General features: G+C 49.4%; 1 protein-coding gene and 1 long non-coding RNA gene across 15 annotated transcripts in view; one reads left to right on the plus strand and one right to left on the minus strand.

The window, feature by feature from the left end:
- Positions 1 to 401: 401 nt before the first annotated feature.
- LOC149127716 (uncharacterized) lies at positions 402 to 5,392 on the minus strand. Its single transcript, XR_016228790.1, has 3 exons — positions 5,270 to 5,392; positions 3,329 to 5,185; positions 402 to 1,905 (listed from the first exon to the last, which is right to left on the minus strand). It is a non-coding gene; the product is annotated as an uncharacterized LOC149127716 (long non-coding RNA).
- LOC149127717 (uncharacterized) overlaps positions 5,220 to 14,929 on the plus strand; it is a 203,802-nt gene continuing 194,092 nt past the window's right edge. The window contains exons 1-2 of one of the 14 annotated variants that reach the window (XR_016228787.1): positions 5,220 to 5,518; positions 14,001 to 14,190. Coding sequence is in view for 4 of the 14 variants with exons in the window: in XM_089325258.1 (XP_089181384.1) it covers positions 5,425 to 5,518 (94 nt within the window). In the remaining 10 variants the exon portion in view is untranslated. Of the gene's footprint in view, positions 5,519 to 10,990; positions 11,308 to 14,000; positions 14,191 to 14,929 lie in introns of those variants that run through there. The other 13 variants (XR_016228786.1, XR_016228784.1, XR_016228780.1 and 10 more) reach the window with 13 other exon arrangements.

Below are 14,929 nucleotides of genomic sequence, written 5' to 3' on the forward strand. Positions count from 1 at the left end.
TCACAGAAGGCCAAGCAACAGGGATCAGCTTCGTATTTGAGGCCCCAGAGGGGAATTTTGTAGCTCTGCTGGATTGAACGTGAGGATGAGATTCTGCTGGTCTCCTACTTGGTTTTGCTCTCTACAGTCTCACGTTTGCCTGTTACACAGGTGCACAGGATACAAACATAAAGGGTAAGCGTGGAGGCAGAGACGCTTGTACGCTTGAAGAACTTGAACCCAGCTGACTGACCAGTGAAGAGATTCACAATCTGGAATCCCAGTTGGCCAGCAAGTTGGCTGGTTGTTTCACAAGAGACTAATACATCCAGTGCCCAGGAACTTCTGTCAATCACGGCAAAAGAGGTTTCTTCCAAAAAAAAAAAAAAAAAAGAGCAGTTTGAGGATTCACACATGACTACATGAGAGATGCAGCAGTTCTCTTCCAGTGAACGCCTTGAGCCCTCAGACAGCAAAGAAAGGCAGCTCTCCAGGGTGGCTCAGGTGGGCCTCCCAGCACCACTCCATGTGGACTTGGTCTTGGCCGAAACATGCCAGGGTGTAAGAGGCTCCGGGATGCTCTTAATGCCGGCTGTCCCTCCTTCCTGATTTTACCACAGCCCCCACTTCTGCGAATGACTTGCACAGGGTTGACTCACTATCACTTCTGAGCTAACAAGATGGCAGCCTGAACCCATGTGATCCCAAGATGAGCACTGACATGCAAACACAGGGAAGAGATACACTGTAACCAAGGTGTACCTCTGCCAAATGGAGGATACTGATTGCCCTTTTGTTTTTCAACAAAATTTCCAGATTGAACACCTTGACTTGTGTGACTGAGCACATGTTTCCCGTGCTACAAATCTATTAGCTCTGTGCCTTTTCTGTGGAGTGGGTGGTGCAAAACTAAAATCTAGGAGGAAGAAGCCAGTGTGGCAGGGAAGGAAGCAAAGGCCTTGGAGAGGTCAGGAGCTGAGGCGTGACCCACACTCCAGAGGAAAGGAGAATCTACAGGAGCAATCCTGCACTCTAGTCCTGTTCAGCCAATTTTTCTCTACAAAGGGAAAAAGTTTGTACAGCCCCAAATTAGTGCAGTTCAAGGATCCAAACTGAGATGAAAACATAGTTTGCACTGGGAGTTATTTTAATCCATTTGGGCTGTTAGAACAAAGTACCTTAGACTGGGTGGCTTCCAAACAATGGACATTTATCTCCCACGGTTCTGGAGGTGGGGAAGTGCAAGGTCAAGGTGCTGGCAGATTCGGTATCTGGATGGGGCTCACTTCCTGGTCCACAGATGTCCTCTTCTTGGGTCTTCAAAAGCAGCAGAGGTTAAGGACTCCGTGGGGTTCCTTTTAGAAGGTCACTAATCCCATTCATGGGGTCCACCCTCCGACTGTAACGTTCCCAAAGACCCCACCTGCTAAAACCATCACTTTGGGTTTAGGATTTCAGCCTGGGGATTTTTTATTTTTGAAGGACACACATTCATATCATAGCAGGAGGCATTCGCAGTATTGATAGATCCCACTCAGGGGAAGCTGTGGAATACATTTGAGAAATTGTCAATGACAAGCGTCCCTTAGCTGCACGTCTATCACTCCTAGAGCTCCGGCTAGCCAGCCAGAAGCTTCTCTACTATTTCGTTTCTCCGCCTCAAACTAAGAGCAGTCTCTTTCTGACTTGTCTGGGGCCCTGATGTCAGGCTGGATGAGGAAGGCTGTTGAAATGGGAGCATGAGGTGGCGACTTCCTAGATTCAATGCCCCAGCTCCCCCTGCCCTTCATGACACAGGTTCATCACGACGGGAATGGAAACAACTCGCAATCTCATGAGGAATGAAGGATGGGCAGATGGAAGCCACACAGCCTGGCAGCAATGTCAATTTCCTCTCTGTAATGAAAACTGAATTTCCATGAACTGCTGTGGGAGAGATGATTTAGAAACGGTTAGCTGTGATGGCATCATCTGTGGGCTCTGTGCTATGGCCTGGCTCTGCTACACTGCTGAAGCCCCTGTTCCCTATCTCCCTCTGGGGGTAGAGTGGGGTGGTCCTGGGCCGCTGCCTACCAGCAAAACCGTGCTCCTGCGTGTGTGGAAGATGCTAATGCACAATACCATGGCACTCTGAAGGTGTTTCCTCCTGTCCTTTCTCTAAGGCCTTTCTTTGCTCCATGTGAATTTCTGATTTTGTGTGTGTTTCACATGATGCCCGATGTACAAAACTAACAAATAACAAACCATGTTATCTTATAAGTAGTTAGGATGTGCCAGGCAATAAGCCATAGGAGTTGGCTTATTATTATAAAACATCAGGAGTTGGAAGCCACTTGTTGAAAATGCTAAAACATGAGGGGCTAGCACTGTGGTGCAGTGAGTTAATGCCCTGGCCTGAGGTGCCATCATCCCATATGGGCGCCGGTTCTAGTCCCGGCTGCTCCTCTTCCGATCCAGCTCTCTGCTATGGCCTGGGAAAGCATTAGAGGATGGCCCAAGTCTTTGGGCCCCTGCATCCACTTGGGAGACCTGGAAGAAGCTCCTGGCTCCTGGCTTTGGATCAGCGCAGCTCTGGCCATTGTGAACAGTTGGGGAGTGAACCAGAGGATGGAAGACATCTCTCTTTCTCTGTAACTCTTTCAAATGAATAAAATAAATCTTTAAAAAAAATAAAGAAAATGCTAAAACACCAAGAAGGCACTTCAGTCCCTGCTGATTGTGAGGGAGAATTCTGAGCAAGCTGCAGCTGCAGCTGAACCCATTCTATCAGCACCACCCCCAGGAAGGGGGTAGAATGAGGTGCTGGAGAGCATAGGCTTTGAGGTCAGACACAGCTGGGTTAAAATGTCCGCCTCTTTTTCACTTGCCAGCTTTATGATCTTAGGAAAGTTTCTTAGCAGCTCTGTATCTGATTCCTCATTGTAAAATTAGTGGAAATAAACCTCAATGGATGCTGTGACAAATTACATAATAGACTTGGAATTTTAGCATGGAGCCTGGCACATGGTAGGTGAAAGATGGTGGTAAATATTGTTATTCTAATACTACAGATGAAGAAACAAACCTCCAAGAAGGTAAGTCATTTCCCCTAAGGCCACACAGGAAAATAATTGAGAGTCAGACCTGCAAGTCCCCAAGGCTTGAGATTTGCCAAGACCTTGACCACCATGGGTGCCTGGATGTTACCATGCAAAACAAGGAATAAAGCGAACTCTTTCTTAGGTGTGCTAGTTAACATACTACAACTCCCGCTGCCCTACACACATAAGTAGCTCAACCCATCATTTCAACATAAAATTATTATCTCTTATAAGCGATCTGCTGAAATGGGAATGCTCATTTATCTGACCTGAAATGTGCAGATATTGCTTAGAACGAAGTTTCTAGTAAGCTATGCCATTCTTTCTGATCCTCAGGATCCCTGGCTGAAGATTCAGTCCTCTGAAACACCATCACATTCTCTGTGAGATTCAGTCCATGTCTAGTTCACTTTGTAATTTTCCACTGAGTTCAACACAGAGACACTGGTTCCAAGTCTGTGCCAGTGACATCCTTCCTACCCGGACTTTCCAACAGATTGACATGGAATTGTCTCACACCTTCAACGGGCTCCTAACAACCTGTGAGATCAGTGTCCTTGAGTCATGGTAGATGATTAACCAGAGCTGTTCTTGAGATTCAGGAAGGCAGGGACTGTGTGTGTTTTACTTACCAATGTATCCCTACCCTCTAGCCCAGAGGGCTCAATCAACATGTATTGTGTGAACTCTAAATAAATGAGAGCTCTCAGGCTCACTATGCAATAAACAGTCACAGATGAGTGAAGCCACTAGTCCTCTCCCTCTGTGGTCCTGCATCCAGTCCCAGCAAAACAACGGCACCCCATCTTCCCTGTTGGGAGTTTCCCAGTATAGACTGTGGGGGTGGGGGGGTGCTTGCCTCTTAGAAACCAAAGGGGCGAGATTCTCTCTCTGGGAACTTTGAACAGTTGCCTCAAGGACCTGGGCTGTTCGGAGGCCATTCACTGCAGGGCAGGAGTAGTGTGCAGACCACACGCACCTGCTCGGGGGTTTGCTTCCTTTATCCTGTCCCCACTTTCCACTCATAGATTTCTCACCTCCCACAGCTCCTAGTGTTCCATACAGTCTTTGACTGCCCCTCCCCACCCCTTTGCTTCTTAAGAGAGCATGCAAGCCACACCGTAAGAGTCAGTTCATGGATAGTCTTCGTTTTCATCAAGAGGCCCAAAGAGTCTTTGGTCCATTTGCGAATAGCAATTTCAGAGCTGAAGAGAGAAGGTGCACAGTCAAGGCCAATACTTTTCAATTTGAAATACGGAGACTGAAGTAATCGGAGGGGGTGATAGTGACTGTAAAGTGATTCCGAGGCTCAACACTTCGGCACTGGAAAAGTCAGAGAGAAGTGAGGTGGAAGACTGGCTCCACAGCCACATTCGGTGCCAACCCCTGCTTTCACCATTGCTGGTGCATTTTTCTCAGCAAGAAGGAATGCGCTTTGGCAGGTTTCTCGCCTGACTCTGCAGAGTTCTCTTGCTGCGCTGTTTCTTCACATGTTGTGAGGATTCTGGGTCATCTTCTCAAGTTTCAATCTGTGGATGTGGACCCAGCCATTTCCAAGCAGAAAACCATGGCTCCTGGAAAGAGCTGAGGAAACCATCAGCTGTCATGTTCCACTGGGATCCAATCGCATTTTCCAAGCCCATTCTTTGGATTTGATGCGTCCGTGATGGGAATGAGGCCTTCCCTGTCTGTACCTTGATTCTTCTGTGATAAGACACTGCTTTCATTATTAAATTCTATCAGAAAATATTCATTCTGTGTCTTATGCTTTTTTTTTTTTGGTCTTTATATATCAAAAAGAATGATTTTGATAATGAATTTCATAGGTTATTTTCGGTAGTATAATTGCTATTGGCATCAATAACTCCTTTCTTCCTTCTTTCTGAAACTATTGGAAAAAGAAAAAAGTAGGCCGGCGCCACAGCTCACTAGGCTAATCCTCCGCTTGCGGTGCTGGCACCCCGGGTTCTAGCCCCGGTTGGGGCGCCGGTTCTGTCCCGGTTACTCTGAAGCACCTGGCTCCTGGCTTCAGATTGGCGCAGCGCTGGCCATAGCGGCCATTTGGGGGTGAACCAACGGAAGGAAGATCTTTCTCTCTGTCTCTCTCTCTCACTGTCTAACTCTGCCTGTCAAAAAAATAAATAAAAATTAAAAAAAGGAAAAAGGAAAAAAAGACTACAGAGAACGGCAAATAGAAACCAAAACGTTACCTTTCCTACTAATAAAGCTGACATCAGAGAAGGCGGACTGTAGGAGCAAACAGGCTTCCTAATGCTGAGCCCACGCATTTGCCAGACGCCCAGAGGCAGCGCGGCTCCAACGTGGTGGCGGCTCTGAAGCCACGTTCACCAGGGCTTCCAGAGCCATGGCTTGTTTTCTCGGCTACTTCCGGAAAGGACAAGGCGGCAGGAAGAGGCGGGGCTGCGCGTGCGCATTCTCCACGGACAACCAGCCGTCAGGTAAGTCTTGCTGTCCTCTTGGAGTGGGGTGGATGACGGCTGTGGGAGACCAGTGTGCTAGCAGGACTGACGCCCTGGGCGAAAGAGCACTCAGAGCGGAGAGGAAACACCTCAGAGTGAAACGACTATTACAGCAGATCCCTACCGTTCGCGGCTGTTTCTCCCCTCCAGCCTCCGCGGTGCTGCTTGAACAGTGTCAACTAAGAAAAAACGACCCTGTTAAAAGGCCCGTGGTCGGCTTTTCAGGAGACCTGGGTGCTGGTCGGGCTTGGCTGGTGGGGCCGTCAGTCAGCTAAGTCTTGTCCTGTCTGTCCTCTGAGGGTGAAGCAGAATTTTCTAGATCCAGTCCTGTGGTTTGGGTCCCTTCCCCCTCCTCTGGGAACCTGGCTCTCTCTGGCTATTAACTTGTTTTCCTCTCAGCTGGGTTCCTTCCACAGCCTTTTGAACTTAACCCAAGTCATCCTCATGTAAAAACATTATCCTTACTTGTCCCAATGATCTTCATAGAAAAACTTACTTAAAATGTTGTATGAATGTCAGAAAGGAATGAAATCCTGTCATTTGTAGCAACATGGATGGCCCTGAGGGACATTATGTTAAGTAAGTCAGGCACAGAATGACTAATACTGCATGTTCTCACTCATTTGTGGGCGCTAAAAAGACATGCTGCATAGAAGTAGCAGGTAGAGGGGCCAGCGCTGTGGTGTAGTAGGCTAAGCCTCCGGCCATGGTGCCGGCATCCCATATGGGTAGCTGGTTGGTGTCCCGGCTGCTCCAATTCGATTCAGCTCTCTGCTATGGCCTGGGAAAGCAGTGGAAGATGGCCCAAGTGCTTGGGCTCCTGCCCCCTTGTGGGAGACCTGGAAGAAGCTCCGAGCTTCGGATCAGCCCAGCTGCAGCCGTTGTGGCCATTTGGGGAGTGAACCAACAGATGGAAGACCTATCTATCTCTCCCTAAAAGAAATAGGTAGAATAGTTGTCACTAGAGGTTAAGGAGGCAGGGGGAAATAGAAGTTGACACCAGACAGGAAGAATAAGTTCTAATGTTTACACACAGCAGTGTGACTGTAGGTCACAATTTATTCTGTATTTTATACAGAAGAGAGGAATTCAGAGGTTCCAAATACAAAACAAAGACAAATGTTTAAGGAGGTAAAAACTTGAATTAAATAAGTACGCATTGTGTGCGTCTTAAAATTATCCCACTATACTTCATTAACATGTTATCACATGTCAGGGAAAAGCAAGGAAAACTGTTGTCTGAAGGCATTTCCTATGCTCATGCACCACTCCTGAAAGCAGCCCACGCTGGCTTCTAGCTCTGGGTTACCCCCCGAGCGACCCCCACCATGGGGCCCAGGGGTGTAGCTTGGTCCAGGGAACACTTCCGTTCTCATTGCGATTGATGTCTCAGCGTTAATTCACACTGCTGACTGTTCCTTGCTTTTCAGAGGCTTCACTTCCCTTTGTTTTCCTGACACGGGACTTTCTTGGTTATCTGTCTTTGAGGGCTTTTCTTCCTGCCAGTTACTGTCTGGACTTCTGTACCACCCAGGTCCTCTCTTGTTTTCACTCTGCCCTCAGTGAGAGAATGGTCTGGCAATATGTGTATTCCTCCAGTGGATTTTTATCGTGCACCTGTTGTAATGCAGGCGCTACCTGGCACACTGAGAATTCAACAGTGGAAATAACAACAAATTCCCCACTCTGATGGAGTTTTCAGTCTCATGGGAGAAGAAAGGCAACAAATAAATAGTCACATAAGTACATAATATAACAAGTGGTGATAAATACCATAAAGAAAAATAAATCAGGGTGACATAACACAGGATGTTATATAGGAAGGTCGAAGTCACAAGACATACAAAGAGTTAAGAAGTATTCCCACTTCTTCTATTTATTGGGAAGAGTTTGACTTGTGTTGTGTTAATTCTTTACATGTTTAGTAGAATTCACCAGTGAAGCCATCTGGCCTTGGGCTTTTCTTCACTGGGAGGTGTTTGATTCCTGATCCAATCTCTCTATTTGTCACACATCTGTGATTTTCTGTTTCTTCCTGGGTTCAGGTTAGGTCATTTCTGTGTTTTTAGGAATCGTGATTACATCCAGGATGTGTAATTTGTCAGTGTACAATCATTCATTGGAATCTCTTGCAATCCTTTCTATTTATCTGAGGTCGGTAGTAATGCCTCCACTTTTGTTTCCTGATTTTAGTTATTGGCTCTCCTTTCTCTTTCTCTGCCCATCCAGCTAAGGGCTTGCCAGTTTTTAGAGGGGTGGGACCCCGAGAGTTGTCCAGTGGCAGCACATTGCTGGCAGAACGAAGAGTCCTGCCAGCTAGCATTGTGGAGATTTCCTGGGCACCAGGCGTTACTCTCAGTGCCCTACCTGGGTGGTAGGTGCTCCAACTACTGTTGTTCTTGCTGGGTGAGGAGACTGGGACACAGAGAGGGCAGTGAACCTGCCCAAGATCCCATCACTAGTGGGGTGGAGTCTGACTCCAGGACCCAGTCTTATCCTATGTACTTTGGCCTTTCATAGTCTGTGAGGTCAGTGAAAGAAAATAAAATTGCAACTACTGTCAAAGCAAAGAATGAAACAAAACCTCATCTGCTACACCTCAATATGGTGTTTTTCTCCTTTAGAAACACAGCAGTGTATCGTTTCCATCTTGAAGTGACAAATGATACAACCATTTTATAATCTAATTTTACACCCCCAACCAGTTCCAAGATATTAGCAACCAGGTCTCAGCCATCCCTGTCATACTTTGGGTTTCATAGAAATCTCCAGTGATTTTCCAACATATGCCATTTTTAAAAAAGATTTATTTATTTTATTTGAAAGGCAGAGTTACAGAGCTGCAGAGGCAAAGGCAGAGAGAGAGAGAGAGAGAGAGAGAGGTCTTCCATCTGCTGGTTCACTCCCCAGATGGCCACAATGGCTGGACTGCACCGATCCGAAGCCAGGAGCCAGGAGCTTCTTCCAAGTCTCTTGTGGCTGCAGGGGCCATAGCGGAGAGCTGGATCAGAAGTGGAGCAGCCAAGGACTTGAACTGGTGCCCATATGGGATGCTGGCACTGTGGGCGGCAGCTTTACCCACTACGCCACAGTGCCGGCCCCCAACAGATGCCATTTTATACAAAATATTTTTCCCTTGTAATTTTTTTTCCTTTCTGGGGAAACAAAAGCGTGTTTTAGCAGCAAACAACGCATCTGCTTTTGATTTACTCATACTCAGATTGCTGAAATGTTGCTCCATAAGAGCTATTTTATTCCTCTTCAAACTTTCTTGAATCAAGTTTTTTGCCATTTCCTTCCTTTTGAACACTGAGTAATGTTTTGCTAAGGAAGGAATATGCAGATATCACTGTAGCTAGATTGGTTTAAAATCAAAAGGCAGGGCTTCTGCGGGGGCCTTGAGGAAACTTGCTCTATAGCCCACAGCTAAATCAGGCAGTGATTCAGAAACTCCGGGTATCTAAGGGTTCCAGAGACACAAAGGAGTTTTTGACCATAAGTCATTCCTACATGCTCCACGGTGGGACTGTATTTCCTCCTTGATAGAAAAAAAAAAATGTCAGTGGAGAAGAAACTTCTCTTGTCAGCTCGAGCTTTAAAAAGAAGAGGGAAGTGTGGGGTGAAAGGCTGTTTTTAAGCTCAGGCATATGTTAGAGGGGGAGGAAATGAGACCGAGCGAGAAATGAAGTGCTGACACCGAAGATCCTCCACGGCCTTGGGATGACCCGTGAATCTCGCCAGTTCCTGGAACACACACCAGAGAGCGTGCTTCATGTGAACGGCAAGTTTTGCAAGGAGTCATTGGCACTGAGCGAAGTCAGCAGAATTGGGTGTGATACCCATGTGGGCGGGTCCATAGGGTGAGAACCCCATTTCCGCATCCATCCATCCATCCATCCATCCCAGAAATACCAGGGAAGTCAGGCAGGAAGGACAGGAGGAAAGGGAAGCTGCATTCTCCTGATCCCTTGTTATGCCAGTGATGATGAATAGGCTTCGTCCCCAGACAACGCTGAGAGGCAGTGGCTGCTCCAGGGGCTGTGTCCAGAAGAATTCTGCAGTTTGGTCTGATTCTAGAGCCCAGAGTAGAATCCATCAAGAAGTCAGCTATGGGCGTGATTGGGGTGAGTGTCAGCCGTCACATATGTCCTCAGATGTGCCAGTGCCCCAGCGCAGGGCTGGGTAGGTGGAGGAGACCAAGGAAAGTTGGCTCAGTGCCTATCCAAGGTGGGGAGAGGGCAGAAGAGCTGGAGGCAATGGGGGGATTCAGACTGAGGGTTCACAACTCTGCCCTGCTGGTGACGCTCCCTGCCCTTTGTACACAATCCCCTTGCTACTGTGCTCAGTCAGAGCATCCGTGGGTCATCAGCTTCAACACCGGGAACTCCAGGGTGATGAGAGTGCCGCAGGTCAGACGGCCCCAGCCGCAGCCCCAGCCCCGATGCCGAAAAGGTGGCTGTACTTCCAAAAGCCTTCAAGTCTGTTTTCTCCTCTGGAAAACAGAGTAAAAACTGCTAATTTTTAGAATTGTGGTGAGGAGAATGTGTAAAAACCATTGAATGAATGTGTTTGTTTGAAAGGCAGAGAGAGGAAAGAGAGAGAGAAACACAGAGAAGTGTCCCGTCTGCTGGTTCACTCCCCAGAGGTCCACAACAGCTAGGGTTGGGCCAGGCCAAAGCCAGGAGCCTGGAATCCAGTCCATCCAGGTCTCCAACGTGGGTGGCAGGGACCCAGCCTCTGGAGCCATCACCTGCCGTCTTCCGGAACGCAGATTTGCAGGAAGCTGGTATTGGGAATGAAGCTGGTCCTTGAACCCAAGTGCTTTAAAGTGGGACGCAGGCATGAGGGTTAAGCTTAAAAGGAAGGGCCTGGCTGGCAGCAACACTTGATACATGGTTCATATTCTTACAAAAGTACCCGTGGTGCACCCTCATGGATACCCAAATCAAAACTGCGATATTTGCACGTAACCTACACAATCCTCCTGTATATTTTGCCGTCTCTAACCCCTGATGCATTTTGTTATAGTGGAATACGCTAGAACACCCCATACAGTGTAAATGTGGTGTGGACAGTTGTTTCACTGTATTGTTTGGGGAGTGACGACACGGGGGAGAAGATGCAGCCATCTTGGTCCTAACTCCATTGTCACCTGTAGTTGGGTGACGCTGCAGTTTCTATATATGGAGGGGCTGTGGTGAAGTGAGAGCTTTGTCCCCTCGAGGAGAGCCCCCCAAAAAGTGGCGAGAGGGGCTGGTGGGCCTTGTGCCTTTCTGAGGGGCAGTGGGAGTGGGAGGAAGCGCTGCAGGCAAGGCCATGCCACCAGCAGGAACCAAAGCCGAGTGAGACGCCTCAGTGGGCGGAACCTGGCACAGTCACTTCGCTGTTGGATATTTTCATATCGATTCTGGCCAGTCAGACTGGCTAGCAACCCCAGCTGTGTTGAGGCCTGGGGCTTCCTCAGAGGCCTTTCCTGAGGAGCAAACACCAGCCGGCGAGGCCTGCCTCCTGTGAGCTGGCTTTCCGGTGTCTGAGATGTGCTGGGGGCACCAGCAGGGCTGGCAGAGTTTATCGGAAGTCCTGTGAATTTCATCCCAGTGGGAGGGAGCCGAGTCTGACTGACTGTGTAGGGTCACAGAAAAGTCAGGCCTGGCCTGGAATTCAGCTCTCTTCCTTCCCTTTTGGGTCCTCGCTAATGGCTAATGGCAGAGTCATGGAGAAGGTTTTGGCCTCTGAAGCAGCCACTTCCTCGCCTCTAAAGTCCCCCGGTCAGTTGTCTCTCCTCTGTGTGCTCTGAACATGGTGGGGTGGGGGTGGGGGCCAACCAGAGAGCAGTGCAAAGAAGGAAGGGCCAGGCCCGGGGGTCTGCCTGGAGCAGTGCCTGCCAGGTGGCTTGGGGAGGAGGACTGTAGGATTGGGCTTGGAAGAAGAGTGGGAACCCTGCCACTGGCATGGCTATGGCTGCCGCTGGAGGCATTGCTGGGCTCTGTCTCACCAGCACGTGAGTGCCTGTCCAAGCCTCGCTTTCTCATGTGGGAAATGAAGGCTTTGGGGGTGGAGGGGGGGAGGAAGGTGCTCGTGGGCTCTGTTAGCTCTGCTCTTCTGTCGTCACTGGAGTGGTTCACACGTGGCTGGAGGAGCCAAGGAACATTCTAGAAAAGTATTTGTAGGTATTTGTTCTTTCATTCATGGCTTTGTTTATTTGCACAGTGAAACTTGTACACTTGGTGCTAGGTGCTGAGGATGCCACAATGAACAGGATGGAGTTCCCTGCCCTCCTGGGCTCGTGGGGAAGGTAGAGGAATATGCACATAATTTGAGGAAGAAAGCCATCTTCTTGTAACAGGAGTGTGTGTGACATGCTCAGCCCTGCCTGGAAGGATTGGGAAGGCTGACCCAGGAGCCCGGTCTTGCAGGATGAGTAAAGTGGATGGGTGTTCCAGACGGAAGGCTGGAGCTGCCCCAGAGCCTCTCTCCAGACCCGGGTGGGGCTGAGGGAGACTTTAAGCAGGGAGTGAAGGGCAGAGGAGGAGACGCGGATGGTGCAGTGCCACTTCCTGTTGAGGTTGCTGCTCATCTAGAGAGATTTTTCCCGTCTTCTGCATCCTGAGAGACACATGGAACTTCTCATCAGGATGGCCCCAGGTCAGGTCACTGAGTGTGGTTTGCTCAGGCCAAGCACAGGAGGGGGTTTCTGGTTGCTGCTTCTTGTACAGACCCTAGCTAACGCTTGAGAGCATTATAAGAACGTGGTGATCTTACCCGTTTTCAGGCCCCTTGCAGAATGGGGAGAACATGATCACCCATCTCCCTAGCAAGCATACCTGCTTTTTAACATAGAACGCCATCAGCTTCCAGAATCAGCTCTTCTTCCAAGCCCAGTCCTACAGCCCAGGTGAAGAACTCCCCGCCTGGGGCAGCAGACGCTGCGTACAGTGGTGAAGACGCCATCTGGGATGCCTGTATCCATGCTGGAGTGCGTGGGTTTGAGTGCTGGCTCTGCTTCGGGTTCCAGCTTCCTGCCACTGTGCATCCTAGGAGGCAGTAGGTAATGGCTCAAATATCTGGATGCCTGCGACCCTGTGGGGGACACCTGTGTTGAATTCCAGGGCTCCTGCCTTAGGCCTGGCCCAGCCTCAGCTGTTCTGGTCATCTGGGGAGTGAATCATATATATCTCTCTCTGAATCTGTGTCTTTCAATAAATAAATAAGAAAATAAGACAAACACCCCCCCCCCAACCTGACCTTAGGCTGTAGTCATGGGGCTGGAATGACCCCATGAAACACAGGGCTTTACAGTGAGCTGGCTGGACACTGGCTTTCAGCATGGAGACCCCTGACGGACAGAGCCTCCGTTAGTCATGGCCCAGGGTAGGGAGTGCATGGAGTTGATTGGTGGCCCCAGTGGTCCTGGATCTCAGCAAGTTCATTGCTGGCCAGAAGAGCAGTAATGTGCCGTGAGATCAGTGATTGGCAAGTGGGTTTTGCCAGATGGCTCACTAGCTACACGCAGGGGTCTATGATAGTCTGAACACTTTGCATTGACTCGAGTTGGTGTTTCAGGGAGAGTGGGAGGGACTGTGCTGATGACACAGGGGACCAAGATGGGAAAAAGCGCAGAGAGACCGTGTGGGCAGTGAGAGTAGGGGCGTGTGACTCGCCTACAGCAGAGCTTTCAATGGAAGCAGAATCCCTTCTCAGAGGTCTAGGGATGAGGAAAAGAGGCATTGCTGGGGGGGGGGGGGGGACCAAACCAGCAGGGTGCACAGTAATCAAGATAAATGGTATTTTAGTGCAATTAAATATTTAATTTAACTAGTTTATTTATTTGAGAGAGAGAGAGGCAGATGACAGATGAACAGAGAATCCATCCACTGGTTCACTCCCCAAATGCCCACAAGGCTGACACATGAAGCCAGGAACTTGATGCAGGTCTTCCATGTCAGGGACAGGGACCCAACTACCCAGCCATCACCTGCTGCCTCCAAGGGTGCACACTAACAGAAAGCTGGAATTGGGAGAGGAGCCAGGACTTGAACCCAGGCACTGATATGGAATGTGGGCCTCCCAGACAGCATCTTAACTGTTAGGCCAATGCCTAAAAATAAAAATTGATGTGAAAAGTCCATGATGAATAAAATACAGAATTCTAAGTGCAGATAGGATGCAATCCTGTACTTCATGACTGCTCACTCAGCTCATCCTAGTCCCAGGCCCTTGGCTTTGTACTCAAAAAAATGCCTGCTCTCAAAGCCCCAAACTTTCACTGGAGCAGCACCTGTGACTTTCAGTACACTTAGTGCTGGAGTGCTGCTGAGTTGTTCTTGTAGCTCTCCAGGAATGTGTCTGGGCGGTGTCCATCAAGTTCCATCCCGCGCATCTGCCCATCTGCCCACCTGCCCATCTGCCCACCTTGCCTTTGCCCAAGGAATAGGTGTTGGCAGTGACCCAAATGTTCCAGCAGGTGGCACTGTTGCTCCAATCAACTGTCCCTGAAAAGTGGATCCTGTGGCTGAACCAGAGATTTAAAGTAGTCACTAAGTTGCGGCTATTTTTCAAAAGCCTTGAAAGAATCCTGAGCAGCAGCTGGGGGTAAACAGTGATGCGACGTGAAGAGGACTGGAGGAATATTCTGGAAAGCTTGGAGCAAGGTAAGCAGGGCCAGATTAGTAACCCCAAGCTGGGCTGCTCTTTAGCAGGTGAGAAAAATGAGAATTGTAACCCCCCCTCCCACTTTGTTCTCAGATACAAGATAAACACACGTGACAGGGTGAGAACTAAGGGGCTGAAGGTTCTCCTCCAGGTATGGCCTGGTGGCAACAGCTCAGGCGGCCCGCGGGACCGAGCTGGAGCGCTGGCTCCGCTGCTCGCTAGCTGCGATCTTGGCCCCAGGACCGGGCTCTGCCAGGCCTGAGATTCTTCATCTTTAAATGGGGATTATTGCGGCCGCTCCCCTGAGGGCGGTTAGAGGATTAAACAAACAGAGGCACACAAGGCTCTTTGCAGGCTGCCTGGCACTTACTATGCATTCGGCAGAGGAGAGGCGTTGCCCTCCACCAAGGCTGCGTGGCTCGCTTCCTGGGCCTGCCGGCCTTCTCCCCCTGTCTGCTGCATTGATTAAAGGAGATGCCCTTCGAGTGACCCAGAGAAATACCTTGATAATGAACCATGGCTTCAGCAGAGTCAACCAGAAGAATTTCCCACCTGGCTAGAGTTTCACAGGTGTAGTTTTTGAACCAGGAAGCCAGGCTGGGTTCCTGAGCTCCCCTGCAGAGCCGTCCTAGCCTCTGTGACTTGGGGACATCTGACCACCAGGTGGCTGATCCCACCTAAGCCAGGCATTGTTGCAGAAATCACCGGTGGACATGGAAGTGGACCCGAACCTTTCCG

Source organism: Oryctolagus cuniculus, chromosome 2, assembly GCF_051225735.1.
Source record: "Oryctolagus cuniculus isolate XC-2025 breed Fujian yellow rabbit chromosome 2, ASM5122573v1, whole genome shotgun sequence".
Classification (NCBI taxonomy): domain Eukaryota; kingdom Metazoa; phylum Chordata; class Mammalia; order Lagomorpha; family Leporidae; genus Oryctolagus; species Oryctolagus cuniculus.